General features: G+C 45.0%; 2 protein-coding genes across 2 annotated transcripts in view; both read right to left on the bottom strand.

Moving 5' to 3' along the window:
* The window catches only part of Ube2a (ubiquitin conjugating enzyme E2 A), an 88861-nt gene extending 78532 nt beyond the window's left edge, over positions 1–10329 (bottom strand). Inside the window, exon 1 of the mRNA XM_036175050.1 lies at positions 10278–10329. The gene's annotated coding sequence lies outside the window, so the exon portion shown is untranslated. The remainder of the gene's footprint in view (positions 1–10277) is intronic.
* A 2430-nt stretch (positions 10330–12759) lies between these two features.
* On the bottom strand, positions 12760–16250 carry Slc25a5 (solute carrier family 25 member 5). The gene is made up of 4 exons (XM_036174544.1): positions 16011–16250; positions 14535–15021; positions 13729–13869; positions 12760–13175 (listed from the first exon to the last, which is right to left on the bottom strand). Exons 1-4 carry the CDS (start codon positions 16119–16121, stop codon positions 13018–13020), a joined length of 897 nt encoding a protein of 298 aa, XP_036030437.1. The 5' UTR covers positions 16122–16250; the 3' UTR covers positions 12760–13017.
* Positions 16251–16699: the final 449 nt, after the last annotated feature.

Below are 16699 nucleotides of genomic sequence, written 5' to 3'. Positions count from 1 at the left end.
ACCTTTAATCCCAGCACTCGGGAGGCAGAGGCAGGCGGATCTCTGTGAGTTGGAGGCCAGCCTGGGCCACAGAGTGAGTTCCAGGAAAGGCGCAAAGCTACACAGAGAAACCCTGTCTCAAAAAACAAAAAAACAAAAAACAAACAAACAAAAAACAAAACAAAACAAAAACCATCTAATGCCCTCGAGAGCGGTTATTTTTACTCTGAGCAGCTGTAGTTTCTGCTGCTCTGCTTGTCCCAACAGCCAAATTCCTCCCCTCCCCTCCTTCCCACACTCCTTCCTCCCTTCCTCCCCTTTTCCTTGATTACAGAAACACACACTGAGAGGCCAGTGTATGCCAGGGATGGCCATAGGCACAGGGCAGAGCCTTTTACACAACTCGAAACTGTGTCCAGTGGCACTTGTGATTCCCAGCCCTTTGTGCCATCCTGCTTCTGCACCATAAACCCTGTCAGGCCTTGAGTTCCTCATTGTTTTCATGCTCCTGTGCCAAAAATTCAAGCCAGTTACCAGGGCCCATCTCAAATCTTCCCTCCATGGTGGAGTTTCCCTTGACCCCTGACCACAATTTTTCCTCCCCTCACTGAATTTCATTGAACACTTATTTGAGCCACCCAAGTGTCTGGATAATGCATTTAGCACACATTTGGTGCTCTCTAGCCATAACTCTCCAATCTATATATGGATGTTATCTCTTGACCCAAGAAACATTTGCTGAGTGTTTATTATGGATTTCAACAGTGGGGAAAGTGGCAAACCTTTGTAGAGGCTTTCAGTTAACAAAGCGCCATCATAGCTGTTTTATTTTATGATTGTCACAAAAAGCCACTTGCATTTTATCTTTCAACTAGAAAATTGTAATTCAAATTACTTCCTGAATATAGTCTCATCAGGAAAATGAAAGAATGACAGATCCGATTACTGTATTCTTTGATCAGCCCCAGCCCCACCCCTATTCTGGACTCTAAGATACGAAGTCGGAAAATGAGGCTCAGAGACTAGACGTGGTGTGCCCAAGGTCACACAACTTAGTGTGCATGAGGGATTTTTCAGACTCAGGCTCTTGCTCTTCACATTTTCCCAGGGCTGTCTTTCAGAGGGCAAGAAGTTATAAGGGGTTCTACATTAAAGCTGGGGCTCAGCAAATGTTTTTGTTGTTGTTGTTGTTGTTGTTCTGTTTTGTTTTGTAAATCAGTGAACTCCCCTGCACATGCCTCTGAGGTGGGTTACACTGACCCCATCTGGGCGGTCAAGGCTCTACGGGGCAATTGAGGCCATTCAGGCACTCTTGTAGTGCCTCTTTTATTACCTCGAAGCACTATGTCATTAGGGCCCTGGAAGTCTCCTTTAGCAGCTTCTACAGCAAGTTGAGGCGTGCCAAGCGTTTGTTGGACATGTGCCATTGAAGGAAATACTAGGTATGCTATTGTTGAGGAGCTAAGACTTGCCTAACACACCCCACACACTTAGCCGACCAGCCAGCACATGCCCAAATTCTAAATTATACAGTGCTGATGACGTTTTTGAGGGTTCAGAAGAGCAAGCGAGTGGCTGGAGCGGTGTTGGGAAGGCTTCTTGGAGGAGGTGGGTCGGACTGCATTAGTTGGCAGGCAGCCTGTGTGGTGAACAGACTGCGTGGTGGAGGAGCGCGCCCTCTGCAGGTCACTTCGGGAAGAGCGGCTAGAACACCCAGGTGGCCCGGGGAGGCGGAAGTGACGGGTATTCCGCTGCCGCCACTCCTACCGCTGCACCACGCTGTGCTGCCGCCCCTTTCTTTGCTTCTCTTTCGTCCAGTCCGGCGCCAAGCGGCTTCCAATCCCCATTAGGCTCGAAGCAATTGCGATTTCCGCTTGGGGCGTTCCCAGCCCTCTCCCTTATTCGTCCTTGGTTCTAGGCGTGGCGAGCCGGGCGTTTCCTTCAACTGCTCACCGCTTTCCCAGTGGTGATTATGTCCTCCACCATGCTGAAAGTGCCCTGACAAACTTTCCCAGGGAAAGTCCCGGCATCTAAGAGACCATATGGGCGGCTACTGAAGGAACACTTAAGCATTTCGTCTTTTAACATTCTTCTGGCAAAATACTAACTCATTTAATCCTCACCACAACGCTAGACAGGTGGCAATCGCCATTTTTACAACAGAACAAATGAAGTGCTGAGAGTTTAGTGTTTTGCCCAGAGTCTCACACCTGGAAAGGGGCAGAACCACTGCACAAGCACCTCGCTATAGGCAATCCTGAAGTATGTTGGGTTAGTACCCAAACAGGCCCATGTTTCCTGGTCTGAGTCCTGCTCACTTCTAAATCCTCTTTCCAGACACCACCCCATCCCTCTTGAAGTGGAAATCTGTATGTTGATTAGGTGGTTTTTTTGTTTTGTCACTTTGACACAAGCTAGTATTATTAGAGAGGAGGGAACCTCAATTGAGAAAACGCTCTGATCAGATTGGCCTTGTACACAAGCCTGTGCGCCATTTTTTAAATTGTTGGTTGAATGTGGAAGGGACTAGCCCACTGTGTATGGTGCCATCCCTGGGCAGTGGTCCTAGGGTGTATAAGAAAGCAAACTGAGCAAGCCAAGAGGAGCAAGCCAGTGAGCAGTGTTCCTCCATAGCCTCTTGCATCAGTTCCTGCCTCCAGGTTCCTGCCTTGAGTTCCTATCTCCGAGTTCTCCTCTTCACCATGGACTAAATCTGTAAGCTGAAATAAACCCTTTCCGAAGGTGTTTTTTGTTTTTGTTTGTTTGGTTGGTTGGTTTTTTTGGTTTTTCGAGACAGGGTTTCTCTGTGTAGCTTTGCACCTTTCCTGGGACTCGCTTTGGAGACCAGGCTGGCCTTGAACTCACAAAGATCCGCCTGGCTCTGCCTCCTGAGTGCTGGGATTAAAGGCGTGTGCCACCAATGCCCGGCCGGTTTTGTTGTTGTTGTTGTTGTTGTTGTTGTTGTGTGTGTGTGTGTGTGTGTGTGTGTGTGTGTTTGTCATATTTTATTGCAGCCGCAAACCTGACTAATACACTTTTCTTTCGGGTTTTCAGCTGTGGACGTCAAAATGTTCAGCTGCCTCAATTTCCCCATCTGGGAAATGGTGATCACAGAACCTGCATTGTAAGGCTTGAGGGGAGGGATTAAATAGAAGCCACGTGCAATTAGAGGAAAGTCTGCCTTACAGCAAAAGCTGAAGAAATGACTAGGCACCTCATTGTGAGAGGGGACAGCATATAAGAAAGAACAGTCCCCACTGGCTTTTAAAGCAGGTCAGAGCCTCATATCCACTCTAGGTTTTCATCTGCTTTCCGTGGCTGGGCTTAAGAGTAGGGCACTTTAGGCTCAGGCCTAGGAACATGTCTGGTCTAATAAGCCCTAGTTAGTCACATGGGTGTGCATTTGGTATAGCTCTAATGGCAGTGTCCCCAGGTGCTCCAGTAATATGATTGCTCTTCTCCCCTTGGAGTGGCTTGAATCATCTTATGTGACAGCCAGTGTTCATTATTGGAGCCATCACAAGCAGATGCCCATCAAGTGCTAGCTATATGGAGGCTCTGTGTTAGAAGTTCATGAAGGAATGGCCATCATATGTTTAGAGGGTGGTAAAAGCATTTGAAGTGGAGTCATCTGTGCTTTACACAGGAATGGGAGGAGGTTGTTTCATGCCCCTGCCTCTCAGATCATCTAGCTTGCAATGTAACAACAGGACAGAAACCATGCTATTTCCAAACTCCTATTGTGTCCAGATCTTCCCTCTAAGCAGTCCGCTTAAAAATAATAGATACAAGTCAGAAAGGCAGGGGAAAGCTTGCAGGGGAATCGACCCTGAAAGAAAGATTATAGAAGTAAGAACAGCCGATGTGACCAGAGACTGGCAAGTGAGACTACGCGCATGTGCGCAAGTCACAGAACAGAAGGGGTGTGCTCCAGTCTCTCCATCAGAGGTGCAGGCAGGTGCTGGTGAGATGGCTCTGCAGCTGAAGTGCTTGCTGTTCTCCCCCATGAACTGACTTTCACCCCTGGCGGTTGAAGGAGAGAACTGAGGGAACTGATTACAAGTTGTCTTCTGGTTTCCACAGGCACACAGTGCCATGCATGCATCCCACACACAAACAAGTAAGTAAGTAAATAAATAAATAAATGTTTTTAAAATAGAAGAGCTACAATTAGAGAAAATAGTCCAAAGCCAAAGCCTTAGCATTTTTTTGAGTGCCACCCTGACTAAAAGTGAAGGGTGCCCAATGTCACTTGCTCTCGTGCATGTACTTAGTAATTGGGGCCTCACCCAACAGGCTAATCATTCTAGCCTGAGCCTTGTATCCCCGCCACCATGAGAGGTGTTTAGCATTCTGGGCTAAGACCCATTGTTTAAAAAGCAAGCCTAGGGCTCAGTGGACAAAGGTGCTCATCAGGTCAGCCTAATGACCTGAGTTCCATCCTGGGGACTAGTACACACACATACAAATAAATAAATAAATCTTAAAGGAAAGTGTTTTGAGAAATATCTTAGAAACCCAACATTCTCTCAGGATCATATTGGTGCTGCCAGGAGCAATTGTGTCTCACATCAACAGAATTCTAAGTTATTTACATGCCATATTCTCTAGGTCTATGAAGTATTTGAAGATTACCTGTCCATCTGACCTATGTTTTATTTCTGTAAATCTGGACAACCTAACTAATATAGCTATAGAAATGACAAGCATGGGTGACTATAGCTCTGTAAGTCTTATCTACTTAAATAACCTAAGGACAAAGGCTTCACACTGACAAAATAAACAGTCTGTAAGCAAAAAAGAAAGAAAGAAAGTGTTTTGGAGATGATGAAGATATTTGAATAAAATAAAACTTAAATCTAGAGTTTTAGGTTTGAATATTTTGTGCAACAATAATTCCTACATTGGCTAAAATAGAAAACCACCCACAAGCTAAAAATGGACTGTAGTGGGTAGCCATTCCAGTTTTGATCTGGAAGTTCCAACCCCCATTGAGGCTTCAGTAACTGTCACGCCTACAAGGCGGGGCTGAGAGAGGACCCTGAAGACCCGAGATCAGGATGCACCAGCTCTCTTGGTTCATGGACCCAGGACGCTGGAGGTAGACCAAGCAGAGTTCTCCAGAGAACACTGCCAGACTGCGCTACACCTTTCCCAGACCCTGTTACCTATCCTTTCACTTGTAAGTTACCCTACAAAATAAACCTCCCTTTTAACTACATGGAGTGGCCTTAATAATTTCACTAATAATGGACTCTGTAAGCAATGCTTTTTGTGATTAAAATTTCTATTTGGTGTTTGTCAAAAGGACTTTGTTGGTGGGTGCTAAACTATCTGACTTTTATTGTTATTTTATTTTGACAGGCTCTCCATATGTAGCCTAGGCTGGCCTTGAACTCAAGATCCTCTTGACTCTTGAGTTCAGGAATTACAGACACACACCACCATGCCTTGCTTGGGCTTTCACATTTCAATACATTTTATGGCTCATCCCTGATAGATTGCCTTGAGCTTTTCTGATGAGTCAGATAGTACAGAGCACATTCCTTTACCTTGCTATGTCTTGGTTTTATCAACTGTAAAATGGAGCAAACAATAGCACCTGCATCTCAGGGCTGGTATGTTGAATTCCTGTAAAGTGTGCATAGTGAAACACCTGCCATAGGAGAGGTCAAAATAATGGGCCATGATCCTGCATCTGTAGCTTGAGAGGAACCCTTGGTATGCAGTAGCAGCAATGATTTCATAACCAGAAGCACATTTTCTTTTCTTTTTTTTTTTAGTTGTACTGGAATTTTTTTTAAATTTATTGTTTAATTACATTCATTATATTCATTAGTTATACTCATGATACTAATTACATTTGTGGTATTCATTGATTACATTTGCAGTATTCATTTGATAATTATATTGATGATATTCATTAATTACATTAATTGTATTGATTTATTACATTCATGATATTATGTCCTGATACTACTGTCCATTTGTGGGATTTTTCCATCACACAAAACAGAGATTCTGTACTTAGGAAATCATTGCTCTATATTCTTTTCTTCTCCATCTTGAGATAATGTCTAATCTTTCTGTCTCTGAATTTGTATATTCTATATATTTCATGTAATACAATTCTATAGTATTTGTCCTTTTTTTAATGTAAAAACATTTTATGTACAACTGCAGGAGAAATAATACTCAGATAGCTTGAACATTAAAAATAGGTTAAAATTCAGAAGTCCAGGGTTATTTGAAACTGGAAAATATTTTCTCTGTAGAAAATAGTAAAAATGATAACATTTCCCAATAAGCCCTTTTAAGCCAAATATTAGTTGAATAATAGATATAAATATTGATTAGATTCTGGGATACAGATACCTGTCTTCATCTGTCTTGCTCTAGAAACCCCAAAATAACTATAGCCCCATTTAAGAAATGAGCTGGATATGCTGGTACATGCCTGTATTTCCACCAGCCCTCAGGAAGCTGAGATAGGATAATCACAAAGATTGTCAATTCCAAATTAACCTGGGTACATAGCAAGACCCTGCCTCAGCCAATCAACTAATATAAAATTTGCCTTCCTGGAAAAAAATTGCTTTCTTGGATGTAAACACACACACATGTGCACACGCATGCACACGCACACTGCTGCCCCCCACCCCCACCCTCGTGCACAAAGTAGGTTTCCTGATGGAAAAACTGACTCAAGACAAACATGGAGCTGAAGTAGGATTAGAATTTCTTTGTTTTGTTTTTTTTGTTGTTGTTGTTTTTGTTTTTAGAGACAAGGTTTCTCTGTGTAGCTTTGGAGCCTTTCCTGGAACCTGCTCTGTAGCCCAGGCTGGCCTTGAACTCACAGAGGTCTGCCTGCCTCTGCCTCCCTAGTGCTGGGATTAAAGGCATGTGCCACCACCACCACCCGGCAGGATTAGAATTTCTGTGGCTAATTGTCTAAGTGGTAAGTAGGGTGCTTTTACCCATAAGCCCAAATGCTTTTTATCCTGACCTTCATTTCTTGAAGCTACTTACTACAAGGCTTTTTAAAAAATATCTTGCAGTGCAGACGATTGAACCCTGGCCTTTGGCTGCCAGGGCAAGCACTCTACCACTTCGCTACCTTCCCACCTCTTCCAGCTTTACAGCTCAGTTTTTACAATGAATGGACTCCTGAACCCTGAGCCTACTTGCAAAAGTGAAAGGAGATCATTGCCTTTAAAGGTCTCAGGGGCTTGTCTCTTCGCAGCAGTTTCTTTCTCTAGGGAGTGAAATCACAGGATTGGGCAATCAGGTGAGGTCCTCGCAAATTCCTTGAAATACTGTGAGAGCAAAGGGAGCTGCAAGGGCCCTGGCAATTGCACGGGGTTGGCTGGCTGAATGGCACAGACTGCTTGGGAGGAGGCCGGATATGCTTTTGACCTTTGCTCCCTTTCATAATCAGTGTTATAAAATACAACCACATGTGCCGATTGTTCAGTCCATTCCAGGAGTGTCCTTTTCTTTCTTTACAACCTGTATCTAATTTACTTTCTACCCAACACATGTGGAGTTTTCTTGAGACTGGTCTTAAAAAAATGTGCAAATCGGGCTGGGGATATAGCTTACTAGAATTCTTGCCTTGCATGCAGAAAACCCCTAAGTTCACCTCCAATACTGAAGAAGAAAAATGTACAGATCAAGGATACATCATTTACACTAGCTTTCCATCAGTGATATGAAAACAAAATATATTGATAAAGCAATTAACAGTTTTAAGAAGACTAAAATTGTCCAGCCTAGTTATGTAGAATGTGACTAGCATAAGTGAGTCCTTGGTTCTGATTCCCAGCATAAACAAACAAACAAACAAACAAACAAACAAACAAACAAAAACCAAATAAGACAAATGAACAACTACCACAAAGGCAAAACAAGTGGTTCAAAAGTATTTCTAGAATAATGGTCTAGCCTACCTTGGGGAAAAACAGACACGGATTAAAGGGATTAGTTTGTAGCAAGGCCTTAAAACAATGCTACAGAAACTGAGGCAACAAAGCAGCTAGGTAAAAGTTGAGTATCAAGTGAAACACTGTAGCTGTAGCGTTGGAAAAGTCAGTGAGCGCTCAGGCCTGAGCACGAAGCCTAGGAATGGTGTGTTTGGCTCTGGGAGAGAGCAAGTAAGAAGGAAGTCCCAGGCTTAGATCCTGCCACTGCCCTGGTATGCTGCGCTGGCTCTAAACCCCTTCATCTCCTCCTCTAAACCCCTTCATCTCCTCCTCCAAACCCCTTCATCTCCTCCTCTAAACCCCTTCATCTCCTCCAAGTCCACAGCAGGAATGGATCCAGGTTTAGGATTTGAGAGCCTCTTAAAACAAAAAAACAAAAACAAAAACAAAAACAACCTTATGAAAATTTTTACCAAACCATCTAAAGTGAATGCATTGCAGGCCCCTTTCTAGGGCTTGGAAGGGGCCAGTGCAAGGGATGCTGGTGAGGAGGACGTATCCTCAGCATTGTCTCGGCGAGACGGGCTGTGCTGCTAACATGTCTCCCTTCTCAGCAGCCAGCCATTGGCGCTCATTCAGACAGAAGAGTTTTCTTTTCACTCCCAAACGTGAGGCCCTTGGAAGTTGACCTGTCAAAAGCTATCTGGAAGAGACTTTTCTTTGGGTAGGCAGTGAAATGCTTTTAATATTTTTAATATGATCAGGTTCTAAATCTCACAGTGCTAAATGTCTTCCCTGAGTTGGCAAATGGCCTAAGGGATTGACTCTTCCTCCCCAACCCCAGAATGGATGTTCAAGGCTCTCTTCCATTGCCCGCTCCGTTGATAGTCATGGGGGAAACCATAGATTAATAGGCTCCTTTAATTCAACTCAGTTTTGTCTCCGAAAAGGGTCCAGTAAAAGCAACCACCCAATCTGTCACTTGAACGGTGTTTCTATCTGTTGCTGGGATACCAAAGGCTCTTTTGAGCCTTTGGCTAAGAGGGGCACCATGCCTCTGACCTTATTCACCTGCACACACACAGCAAATAATGGCTAAAATGACAGGAAAACACATCCAAACATTTGGAGTGTAACACAAGGCATTCCCAAATTGCAGCATCCATTATTTGTTGTTTAAATAAATTTCAACGTGCATACAGAAGTGCGCATTACACATAATAAGACAAGGCTTTGGAAAGACGGATGTTAATTATTTGGAAGTAAATCGAATCACCTCTGACCTACCACCCTGAGCTGTAATTTTGTGGCTCTGCTTGGTCCTGAAATTGATGTAAATCTTTACATTTGTAATTTTGCTTACCCACCCACCCAGTCTGTAAATGACTGCTGTGAGTCAGAAATGAAGCAGTTACGATTGTGGTAGGTATTTTCAACTGTGCTCTGGGAGAATTAAATCACCTAACCCAAGTCTTTTCATTGCTTCAGCATTTTATGTGAAAATGATGGAGCTGGAGGCTATATAAACTGGAAGGGACTTTAGAGTTTATCTTCTCCCCAGACTCTGTCTTTCATGGATGACAAATTAAGGCTCTGAGATGTTAGAAATGGTTTGATGATTTGCCCCCTGGTTGCTCAGTGATCATGGCTAAAACCCCAAAGGAAAGTACTGTTTTGGGGTGTTAATAAAGAGCCACACTCAGCAAACGGTGCTCAGAGTCTAAAAGCCACCGCTTCCCTGCCCTCTTGCCTCCGACAACATCTGTGAGTCTTGGCTCCCGCTGAGTGACATGCTTCTCAAAAAAAAAAAAAATGACATTTTAAAATCCAACTGGTGAGAATATGGTTCTGATAAATCAGCTACTGTTGTAACAACAAGCATCAATTTGATGAGGATGGGTAGATAGACCAGAAATTGCCAATAATGGTGACTTTTGAGGAGGGATGCTAGGCATGGAAGAGGCAGATGGATGGAGAGATCTTTACTTTGCATTTTATGCCTCGTCTTTACGATTTAGCTTTGATTATGATGGACAGACATTAACTATATTAAAAAACTAAATGGCAACTTATAAACACCATACCCACAAATATCAAAGGAGAAATAGAAAGCATCCTAGTAACACTGATGCCTGAAAAGCCATTGCACAGTCCATCAATACTTTGAAAATTTTTTTTTTTTTTCTCCCAAAGTATCCGTAACAGCAGAGGAGACTGAATGGACTTCCCTGTCTGGGGGAAGTGCCAGCAATGGTCCTTGTTTACAAGAACTCACTTTGCAGTTTAGGTTTTAAAAATAGTTTCTAATTAATAAACCCCTAGTCTAGCACATCTGCATCTCCTTTAATACAAAAAATAATGGCTCAAATGACTTACCCTCCACGAAAGCTGTCCCTCTGGGAAGCCACCTCTTGTCTTTCCCCGGCAGTCTGGAGCACTGGCAGCACTCTGCTTCCAGAGACCGAGTGGAGTGGCCCTCCGGAATAGAAAGCGCGCTGTGCACAAGCTGACCTGTATTCTGGCTCTCTCACCTGGAATCAGGCTCCACAGATCCTGTTATGCATTCAATAGTAACAAAACAACAGCATAAATTAGGGTGTTGCTAAGATTGTGTACCATCAACGTTTGCATGAGCATAATGGACGTAATGAATTCTATAGCACTATCCTGCACAGCTTGGAGAGATTAAAATCACTTTGTCTTTAAATTAAATTTCAAAAATCATTGAACAACAAGAATAGCAGGAACAACAACAGAAACCCCACCACCACCACCTCATCTGTGTCAGCCACCCAATGACAGGAGGTACCACTTCTTGCTTCCTGATCATTAATGCCCAGTCCTACGTTTATTTTAATAGCTGGCAGCTCAGTGAGTACACATCTATTGTAATAACCATAAAGGGGGCTTGGGTCCTCTGTCCTCTTGTATTGTGTTTGCAACCCTAAGTGGAGAGCCTCTTATTCCCTTTCAGGAACAAAATCTATAACTGAAAGGCCTGAGCTGAAGTTTATTTTATATCAATGCTACACAAAATGATATGTCTAGTTTTTTTTAAAGGTGGGCTTGAATTTATTCATAAGTACTGCCATACTTTGTTTAATAGGAATGGGTGCTGAATGGCAAAATGAAACCTCACATTGGGGTGTTGATTAGATGCCGTATATCACACCCACTACTCAACAGCATTCTTTATCCTCACAGCACCCTCCAAGAAATATGGCTAGCATCACTGTCTTGCCATTTTACCAGTGAGGTAACTGAGGCTCCTGGAGATTAACTGACTTGTCTGAGGTCATACAGTATGAAAATCCAGGTACTTCTGATCACAGAACTCTGGAAGCTCAACTACCTTCTGATGATCACAGGTACCATTTAGGAAGTGCTTATTACATATGTTCTGGAGCATCTGGTTCCCATAAACAATTTAGCCTTTGCAATTACCTCCTGAAACAGGTGTCATTACCCTCACCTTATGCATAAGAAAACAGAGGCTTAGAGAAATTTAGTAACTTGTCGAACCTAGAGTTCAGATTTTACTCTAGGCCTCTGTGATACCAGAAAAGCAACACTTTTAAAATACTTCCCTCCAGAAACATCTCAGATGATGCTCTTTTTATCTTCTGTGCTGGAACGGGGACCAACCACTGGAGAAGAATGAATTGAGGCAAAGCAACACCAAGTGCCATCTTCACACAGGAGAGAATGGGGAATGCTGTCACCTCCTTGTCATCAACACAGTGCTCTTAACTAAGCTACACTGTGACTTGGGTGCCTGGCCAGTAGGTGCACAGCAAAAAGCCTTAGCATCACCCAGGCATTATTAATAGGTCCCATTATTTGTCAGTGAACAGCCTTAACACACCAGTGAGTGGCGTTCATGTGTCCTGAGCTTTATCTGCAAGTGTACCCATCTTACTTCCTATACGTGTTGAGACTTGACTGGATGGGATACTTCATTCTGCATATAAATCCCATGGTACAGGCAAAATCCACTGTATTTCTGAGCCCTACTGAGAGCTTCTGAAGTTGCACACACTCCCCTGTGGACCCCAAATAAGAGTTTATTCAATAGAAACAGGAACATTCTTCCCTGAGGGCTGTGGGCATGTCAGGCAAGATGCAGGTGCCGCTTCTTTCTTAGTCAAAGGAGTTCCGAGGTTGTGGCTGTCATCCAGCTCTCCATAATCTTGAAGAGCACTGCAATCTCAGCACTACAGAGCAGTGCCAGCCCTAATCCTCTGCTTTGAATGAGATTAAATAAAAATGGCTCGAGCCAGGTGAAGATGAAAGAAGGCAACTGGATGAAAACTGAGAACTGTGATCACCTCCTATCTCAGAGAAACATTTAAATAAGGTGATGTTAGCCATTCAAAAGTGAACAACTTGGCTTATGGTTCTTGTTTAATAACCACAGGAGTAGGAAAAGCAGATATATGATACTTTTGGGGGGAAAGCTCATACAGCTAAGACAGGCTACAGACCAACAATGTTTAGATACACTGATCCCAAATTTTATTTCGCTAGTGCACTGGGAATATTGACAGGTACATATGCAAGCTATTCATTGAAAAAATTGATTGCTGACAATTGGTTCTAAAAGTTCATCTCATCTCAGCCGGGGTGGGGGGTGGTGCACACCTTTAATCCCAGCAATCGGGAGGCAGAGCCAAGCAGAGTCGAGTCTAGCCTCGTCTACAAAGTGAGTTCTAGGACAGCCAGGGCTACACAGAGAAACCCTGTCTCAAAAAATGTGTTTCTTCACCCAACGAGATACTGCTGGCCTCTATTCAAATGTAGTGCTTACCCACACACAAAGCAGATTTTTATATGGAAAGAAACAACAAACAAAACTATCTTTAGATATTTTTTATTTCTTCAATTTTTATTATCAGGAGTGACTGAAATAAAAAATATAATTGAGTCCCATCATTATTGTCATTATGGAAATGGCTTTAAGAGAAAACTGGTCAGATGAATATTATTGCTTCCCACTTCTCAACTGGTAAATAGTTGCCATTGATAAAACAGACAAGCCCAGAGAATCTGTCCAGAATGTTCAAGATACGGTGTATTATACAACATGCCTGTTCTCAGGAGAACACCTAAGACATAATTATGTGTACTTCTTGATCTCATCATACAAGACGAGCACAAAGGCACCACCCATCCCCCTGAGAACGTTGGACCATGCACCCTTGAAGAAAGCCTTGCTTCCTTCGTCACGAGCGATCTTCCTCCAGCAGTCAATTGTGCCTGTATACATGATATCAGCTGCAAAGAATAAAAAGACATGGAGTTGATGTCTAGAGGCCAATGAACATCCCCATGTTCACAGCACTAAAGAAAACAGTCCCACTTTTAAAAGGTATTTTCAGTTTTTTGGGGGGGGGAGTCATACTGAGGACGGAACCTTGGGCCTTGTGCATGCTAGGAAAGCTCTCTACTATTGAGCTATTCCAAGTACTTAATGTAAGTTTTCAACCCAGTATTTACACATTAGCACAGGCAATGCTTAAGTATTAATGTTCTGATAGGAGTACAGGGATGAACTCTTAATACAATAAGGCACTCCAAGTCATAGGCATCCAAAAAGCTGCTTGCTCACAAGGCAGTTGTGCAGCCAACATGGATGTGGTCACCTTCATCCCTTCACTATCTACAGTGTTTTATGACACTGGAGATTGAACCCAGGACCTTGAGTATGGTAGGCTAGCATTCTCCCACTGAGCTGCTTCCCCAGCCCCAGCCTGCAGTTTTAGTCATCACTAGTTTGTGGCCATAACTTGCCCCATGCCCATGACTTTTAGGCTCAAGCAGAACTTACTTCCTTTGCGTCCTGACTGCATCATCATCCTACGGCGAACTGTGTCAAAGGGATAGGAAGTCAGGCCAGCAACAGCAGTGACAGACTGTGCAATCATCCAGCTGATGAAGATGTGGGTATTCTTGGGATCTGGAAGCATTCCTGAAAATAATATCTACATTTAGGTAGGTGCAATGATTTTTCAAATCATCTCTTAAAAGCTTCAGGCCAGGTGGCAGCGGCGCACACCTTTAATCCTAGCACTTAGGAGGCAGAGGCAGGAGGACCTCTGTGAGTTTGAGGCCAGCCTAGTCTACAGAGTGAGTTCTAGGACAGCTATGACTACACAGAGAAATCTTGTCTCAAAACAAAAAAACCCCACAACCACAGCTTCAGAGCTTAGCGTGGTGACACAATGGTACAAGCCCGAAATCTAAGGCACTTGGGAACCTGAGGCAGGAGGACCTTGAATCTAAGGTGAGCCTGGGCTAACTAAAGACCTTATCTAAGAAAGAAATCAGGAGCTGGGTGTGGAGGCCCACGCCTTTTAATCCTAGTACTCAGGAGTCAGAGGCAGGTGGATGGCTGTGAGTTGGAAGCCAGCCTGGTCTACATAGTGAGTTCCAGGCCAGCCAGGGAAACACAGTGAGACTGTCTCAAAGAAAACAGAGGAAAAAGGAGAGAGAGAGAGAGAGAGAGAAAATAACCAGGGCTTGGGGATACAGCTCAGTACTGGATTAGTAAGCACACGACCCTTAGGTTGAATTCCCAGCAGTGCAAACAAATAGCCAAACCTCCCATGCCTTCTAAGTATATAGCATACTTACCCTTTGCAGTGTCATAGATGCCAAAGTAGGCAGCTCGGTAGATGATAATGCCCTGTACTGACACATTAAAGCCTTGGTACAGGCCTCTAATCCCATCAGATTTGTAGATCTTAACCAGGCAGTCACCAAGGCCTTTGAATTCCCTTTCAGCTCCAGCTTTGCCCACATCAGCTGCTAGACGGGTACGGGCAAAATCAAGAGGGTACACAAAGCACAAGGATGTGGCCCCAGCGGCACCACCTGATGCCAGGTTCCCAGCAAAGTAGCGCCAAAACTGGGTCCTCTTGTCCACACCACCCAAAAAGATCTGCTTGTATTTATCTTTGAAGGCAAAGTTGAGAGCCTGGGTAGGGAAGTATCTGATGACATTGGCCAGGTTACCACGCCAGAAGGACAGGACTCCCTGTTCCTTGGGGATACGAACCACGCAGTCTATAATGCCCTTGTATTGCTTATCTGCCGTGATTTGCTTGCTGGCATGCTGCACCTGATGGACAGGAAAAAGGCAATAGGGACAGTTATAACCACAGGGAAGGGAAAAAAGGAAGAATATAGACATATAACCTTTAAGGTTGGTTCCTCTTTCTCCAAATCTAGCTTTCAGAATCACACGAGCTGGACACTCCTAAGTGCAGACACTATCACAGGGGTTAAGAATTGATCTGCACCATCAGAAGAAGAGGCAAGCCTCTTCTGTGTGGGGCACTCCCAAGTGGATCTATGACCTTTAGACCTGGAAGAAAGGTCATTCCTTGCATGTCAGGTTCAGAGGCATTAGGGTGGGACCTGCATAGGACTCGGTCACCTTGGTGAGCACGGTTAACTTCTCTGGTCTCCTGAGCCGCTTCCCTTTCGCCCCACCCCCACTTTTGTCCTGGGAGGGGGAAGGGTGACTAAACTTTCGCTCACGAGTGCCCTCTAGAGGCACAGCGCGGCGAGTGCGCGGCAGGAAGGCCGGCGAGGGGCTGCGCGGGGGCGGACGTAGCAGGCACATGCTCTCTCTTCCCAGCGTCCACTTCCGGCCTGCCGGCCGGCGAGGTTACACCGCGTTGTTCACAGGCGGCGCGGCCGCGGAACCGGTCCGCGTGGCCTGCCCAAAGCTGTAATCTCCTTGCCGTGACCTTGAGGTTCTCGGTAAGGCCAGGTGTTGTTTTCCAGGGCCTGCTTTCAGGCCTATTGCCCTTACCCCTAAATCCGGGCTAGATGGTGCCTCTCCGGCTGCCCTATCCTAGTTCTCTGTGCTGGGCATGGCCCCAAGCGCCTCGGCTCCCTCTGGCCCCCGATCACTTGCGACACTCCAACTCCAGGTCCTTAAAGGCGCCTTCCTCCAGCTTGCCTTTTGGTCTGATTCTGTGGCCAGACCCGGCCTCACCTTGCCCCATATCTAAAGATTGAGCCCCACTCTCCCGCTAGGGTACCCCCCTTTCTGTTCGGATCCCCGACTTCCTGCCTGGGCCCCTTGATCCCAGGACATACCTGCAGCAGCAGCTTGACCCGCTCGATGGGCGCTACCGCCGTCTTGGAGATGGCCGCGGCCACTCCACCTGCCAAGAAGTCCTTGGCGAAGGATACAGCGGCATCTGTCATGTTGAAAGAAAAAGAAAAGGCAGAGGACTGCGGGACAGGGCTGGGTTGACAACCGGCTTTGACTCCCGGGCTCTGGGGCGGAGCAAAGCAAATGGCCGATTTATATAGTGGCAGCCGGGCGCTGAGCTGCCGGCGTAAGGGGCGGGCCGAGGCAGGCGCCCAGCACAGGCGCGCAGAATGGCTGAGCTGCTGAGTGGCTGGGGACCTGCGGGAGGAGTCTAGGGAGGTCGCCCTCCTAGCCTCTCCTGCCCTTGCCACCTGATCAGGCCAGAGTAAGGGGCGGCCACAGGCAATACCTACCTACCTACAACTGGGACGCTGGATCCTGAGAAGGGTCTGGGAATGGCGAGGAAGGGTGAAGATAAATGTGCCCAAAGGAAAAAACAAAAAACAAAAACTCGGGCCTAAGGCCAGGCCTTGGGTGAAGACGCTCCAGACAGACAAAACCTTCCCAAACCTCAGGAATCGAAATAAATACCTAATGGAATATTAAAAAGATTCCATTCAGACACACTGACTGCAGGCCACTCACGCATTTTTGTAAAAAAATTACTTGGAGACCCAGGACTGGGATTACA

This window comes from Onychomys torridus, chromosome X, assembly GCF_903995425.1.
Source record: "Onychomys torridus chromosome X, mOncTor1.1, whole genome shotgun sequence".
Classification (NCBI taxonomy): domain Eukaryota; kingdom Metazoa; phylum Chordata; class Mammalia; order Rodentia; family Cricetidae; genus Onychomys; species Onychomys torridus.
The sequence above is the reverse complement of the archived record's forward strand: the minus strand, read 5'-3'. Positions and strand labels throughout refer to the sequence as shown.